Below are 5,258 nucleotides of genomic sequence, written 5' to 3' on the forward strand. Positions count from 1 at the left end.
CTCTCTCTCTCTCTCTCTCTCTCTCTCCCAGAGAGGGCGGAGGCACGCTGCGCCCCACACCCGGAAGGGAAACTTCACGTACAAACAGCCACTCAGCACTCAGCCAGTCCAGACTCTCAAAGCAGAGCCCCGGGCCGGGCCGCAGCGTGCCCTGGGAGCGAGTGCAGGCAGGCAGAGGGGACGCTGCATAGAGGGTAAGAGAGACGCTCCCACTCACACTGTGCCGGTCTAAGGGGCGGAGCCTCTCACTCCCCAGCCCGTGGGGGACTCTGCTGCCCACTCCTCGGACCAGTCTCTGCTCCAGCTGCCCCGGCTCCCCCACTGGCCCCATGGTGCCATGCTCACTGGGCAGCACTGGTACCTGGGACCCAGCACCTCAGTGCAGACGAAAGGGGGGCGGGGGAGGGGTGAGAGGCAAGGAGGCCGTGTGTCTTCAGCTGCACCTACCTGGTTGTGCATGAACTTGAGGTTGATCCCTTCCAGAGTGACCTGCAGCAAGCCACCTTCCCCGGTCTTCATGTCCTGCACGGGGAACTCACCACCCAGCTCAGGCCCTGTGGTCCGAGGAGAAGTGGTCAGTGGGGAGCTGGGGAACCCTGGGACCCGACGTCCTCGTCAGACCACAGCCACCAGGATGGACAAGTGCAGACACATGCTCTCGAGGCGGGGGCAAGCGGGTTCTCACCGGGTTTGATGCTCTGCTGCCGGGCGGCCGCGCGCTCCATGCTGTCCTTCACACAGTAATACAGCTCCCGACACTGCGGCACATGGGGGGACAGCGTCCTGTCACACTGGCCTCCCAGAGGCCCCTGCCTGGGCCTCCGCTACAGCTTCAGTATCCCACGCAAAACTCTCTCCAGGCGTGATTCGGGCATCTCAACCTCCCGGGGAGAAGTGTTCTCCCTCCAGGCGCGCCCCACTGGGACAGAGACAGGGGTACCTTCTTGGTGTAGAACTTGTTGAGCTGGGTCTCGGAGCCGTTTCTGCGCCACAAGCACAGCACTTTGGTCTTGGGACAGTAGGTCATGTTGATGAGCTTCTCGTACCACCAGCGCTCATACACCGTCCCCACGTTGCTACGTAACACCACGCAGTCATCACACACCTGGGGACGTGGGCGGGCCGTTTTAACAGAACTGGGCCCTGGGGAGCCTCTCCCACCCCAGCCCCCGGGACTACTCAGGAAAAGGAAGGGTGGGTGCGATGCATGGGTCCTGGGAGTGACCCGGGCCAACTTCTCTTCCGAGTTCGTCCACGACTACTCCGACCCTAACACCTGGCCCCGTCAGGAACCTCTCTCCAACCACAACTGCCTTCACAGCTTAGTGCATGGTTTCTTTATCTGACTTTCCACGTCAACCCTGTAGGGGCAACGGTGGTGCTCATGGAAGTCACCGCAGCACAACACCGAGTGCCTCGCCGACAGCCTGGGCTGCGCGCACACACACGAGGGGGCTGAACCAAGCGGGCGTAAGCCTCTCATGCTTAATATCAGGTTGACCCGACTGCGCTCCCAAAAGCCTTGGGAAGAAAAGGGTCAAAAATTGCAGTCAGAAGTGGACCTTTGACCTCTAACCCAGTGCGACTCTGGGTTTCACCCAAGTCTTGTCCACGTGGAAAGTGGTGACCACCAGGCCACCCTCCGTGGTCTGTCTGCAAAGGGCAGGGCTCCACGCTAGAGAGACGCCGGTAGTGAGGTGTCAGGCTCGCTTAGGCAGCTGGTGGCGGGGTACACCAGAAGAATCTTTGGGATGGAAATTTGACAGAATCTATCAGCATGCTTCAAGCAGATAAGCGTGACGTGGGCATCTATCCTACAGAAAAGCTTATGTGAGGATGGAAAGATACATGGTCCAGGGTGTTCCAGGAAACGTGATTTCCAAAGGAGAAGTCGGTGGGCGGGACCAGTGAGAGAAATCATGGGACATCCGTTTAACACACAGTGGACAGACGATATAGACCTGGAAAGACGTCCACATCGTGAAGGAGAACAAGTTGAGTTATGCTACAATACTTGTAATTTGACACCACTTTTGTAAGCCATGAAACAAAATTCCAACCTGACCCCAGCAATAACGGCGTTTAAAACCCCAGGAAACAACCGATGTTGGTGAGGTGGTAGAGAGACTGCCCCGCCCTGCCACTGTCGGTGGGACTGTAAAAAATTGGAACTAGAAAGAACACATGATCCCGCAATCCCACTACCAGGTATATACCCTGAGAGGTAAGAGCCGTGATACACCTAGGTTCACCACTGTCGTATTCACAGTAGCTAACAGCGAAACCAACCGAAGTGGCTGTCAGTGGACTAGTGGGCGGACAAGCCATGGTGCGCACACAAAGCAATACCGTGCGGTGTTAAGGACTAGGAGACGGACAACCATGGTGCGCACACAAAGCAATACCGTGCGGTGTTAAGGAATCACGGGGAGTCTGCAAAGCCCCTCATAAGATGGACGGATCTGGAGGGCACGATGCCAAGTGAGACAAGGGCTTCTGAGTCACAAAAGGGCAGCTGTGGTAGGAGATTACTGTCACCGAAAAGCAAGGAAAGGTTTATGCGGGGAAAGACGCATTTCTGGTGGTGACCAGGGGCGGGAGGAGGAAGGAGGGAAACGCACCAACTAGAGAGGTGCCGTCGGGACACGTTATTAACTGGTGATGGGGGAGGCAATATACCCTAAGGGGGGGCAGCATAATATGACCCAGGCAAAGGAAGGAAGCCAACCGGGATGCCTTTAGTCACCACTCGTGTTTAATACAGTCCCGGATGTCTTATCCAGAGCTATGAAGACATCAAAAAGATATTCAAGGCATCCACATCGGCACGGAAGAAACAAACCTCTTTTATTTGCAAGGGGTATAACCCTGTCTGGAGAAAACCACTCAGAGCATAGTGAGTGAAGTACCCCGGACTGCCGAAAGAACACACAGCTCGCCTGGGAAAGAGTACTCAGACGCTCCTTAGAGGAAGGACGGCGAGCCATCTGGCGTACTTTCGGACATGTTGTCAGGAGAGACCAGTCCCCAGAAAAGGACACCGTGCTTGGTAAGACAGAGGGGCAGCAAACGAGAGGAAGGCCCTCCGTGAGCTAGAGACACAGTGGTTACAACAAGGGCTTAGACACCACTGTGAGGGTCACGATCAGCTGGATCCCACTCGATGGCGCCGACCCACCACCTCCTCCAAGGCTCACTGAAAACCCTGCTGGAACTAACTGAGCAGGCTGAGGTCAACATACAGAAATCGGTTGGATTCTTATATATTAAAAAATAATAATAATAATAAAAAAGATGACAATAAAAAAAGATGCTAAAAGAACAGTATCATTTATAATACTGCCCAAAAGATAGAATATCTAGGAGTAAGTTTTACCCGAGAAACAAAAGACTTATATGGAGAAAATTATATAAGCACTTCTGTAAGAGACAAAACGAGACTTACAGAAATGGAAGCATGTTCCATGTCCCTGGACAGAAAGACTAAATATAATGAAAATGTCAATGTTACCAAAAATGCTTTATTATTCAATGCAAATCCAATCCAAATCCCAGTACAATTCTTCAAAGAAATGGAAAACTAATCAACTTTAAATGGGAAAAAAAGAAACCCAAGATAAAACACTATTAAAAAACAAAGCAAAAGGCCTTTTACTCCCGGATTTTAAAGCCTACTCTATCATCACAGTAATCAAAGCAGCTTGGTATACATAGGTCCACGTGGTAGGGCAGGGGCCAGACCCAATCCAGGGATACATAATGTAGCCAACTAAAAAGGAGGAGGAAACAAAGGGGGGGGGGAAGACATGGGTAGGGGGGAACAGGGCACTAACCCACCTAAGGGGAGGGTGTTGTTTCTATCTCCACAAGGAAAGGGAGAAGGGGACCAGACTTCAACCTGGTGCGCCAAGATGTGAATGCAACATACCGGCATGAAGCAGGGAACCAAGAGAGAGGGCTGAGGGGCCAGCCCCAATCCCAGCGACGTGGACAGCCACCCTTCCCTCCAAAGAATTCACTTCAGAGGACAGCACTGAACCTGCAGCTCAGGGAGAGGGACACGTCTGATCAGAGCACACAGGAGCAAATGAAGAGGGAACGAGAAAGAGTGGAGCACAGCTGGCCCACCAAGCCCTGAGGACCATATTCCTGCTCAGAACAGCAATGCACAGAGCGGACCATATGGCAGGTCCACCACGAGACACGACGTCCCTCACGGACCCACAGCACTTCCAGGAACAACTCAGGAGGCACAGTGAGGGAACTGTGCCCAATCTGACTCCACCACACCAGGGTGAAACGCTAAGGGTGTGCAACAGAACAGCAAGGGGAGCACAACAATGAGGTTCCCAGGGAATACCAAAAATAGAATTTGGGGCCAGGGCATGGCATCCCTCAGACTTGACCAGAAAACACTCCTAAAGGTCAACACACAGACCTGGAACTATTTATGGGCTTTTCTTTTTTTTTTTTTTTGTCTTTGGGTTTTGTTGTTTTCTTTTGCGCCGTCTTGTTTTTGTGCTTATTATTGACTCTGCAGGTATATCTAGATAAGAGAGGCAGGATAAACACTCATGGGGAGGAAACCAAGAGACCGATGGTTCTGGGGTGGGACACAGGAGAGGGGGAGGTGGTAGGGAAGGAAGGGGGTGTTAACAAACCTAGGGACAAGGGAACAACAGGTGATCCAAAATTGATGGCAAGGAGGGTGTAGGATGCATGGTGAGGCTTAATCAAAGGCAATGTAACCAAGAGGAACTACGAAAACTTGAATGAAGGCCAAACATGATAGTGGGACAAGAGGAATGTAAAAGGAAATAGAGGAAATAACTAGGAGGCAAAGGGCACTTATAAAGCTCTAAATATAAGCATGTACATATGTAAATATATTTATATATAACGATAGGGAAATAGATCTATGTGCATATATTTATCCGTTAAGTACTAAGGTAGTAGACGGACAATGAATCTCTACTCAAGTCTTCCCTCAACGCAAGAACACTTTGTTCTAATAACCTGGCATTCCGTGATGCTTGCCTTCCTGACACGATTGCTGAAGACAAAATGGGTACATAAGCAAATGTGGTGAAGAAAGCTGATGGTGCCCGGGTATCAAAAAGATATAGTGTCTGGGGTCTTAAAGGCTTGAAGATAAACAAGCGGCCTTCTAGCTGAGAAGCAACAAAGTCCACATGGAAGAAGCACACCAGCCTGTGTGATCATGAGATGTCAATGGGATCAGGTATCAGGCATCAAAG

The 5,258-nt window shown here is 51.7% G+C and overlaps 1 protein-coding gene across 37 annotated transcripts in view; it reads right to left on the reverse strand.

The window, feature by feature from the left end:
• MADD (MAP kinase activating death domain) overlaps positions 1 to 5,258 on the reverse strand; it is a 48,720-nt gene that overhangs the window by 4,713 nt on the left and 38,749 nt on the right. For all 37 annotated transcript variants that reach the window (XM_045290896.1, XM_045290894.1, XM_045290895.1 and 34 more), the window contains 3 exons: positions 941 to 1,105; positions 686 to 758; positions 448 to 554 (listed from right to left, as the gene is read on the reverse strand). In XM_045290896.1, the coding sequence (XP_045146831.1) occupies positions 448 to 554; positions 686 to 758; positions 941 to 1,105 (345 nt within the window). The remainder of the gene's footprint in view (positions 1 to 447; positions 555 to 685; positions 759 to 940; positions 1,106 to 5,258) is intronic.

The sequence above is a fragment of the Echinops telfairi genome, unplaced genomic scaffold, assembly GCF_000313985.2.
Source record: "Echinops telfairi isolate 266 unplaced genomic scaffold, ASM31398v2 ScPeMD7_60;HRSCAF=208, whole genome shotgun sequence".
NCBI lineage: Eukaryota > Metazoa > Chordata > Mammalia > Afrosoricida > Tenrecidae > Echinops > Echinops telfairi.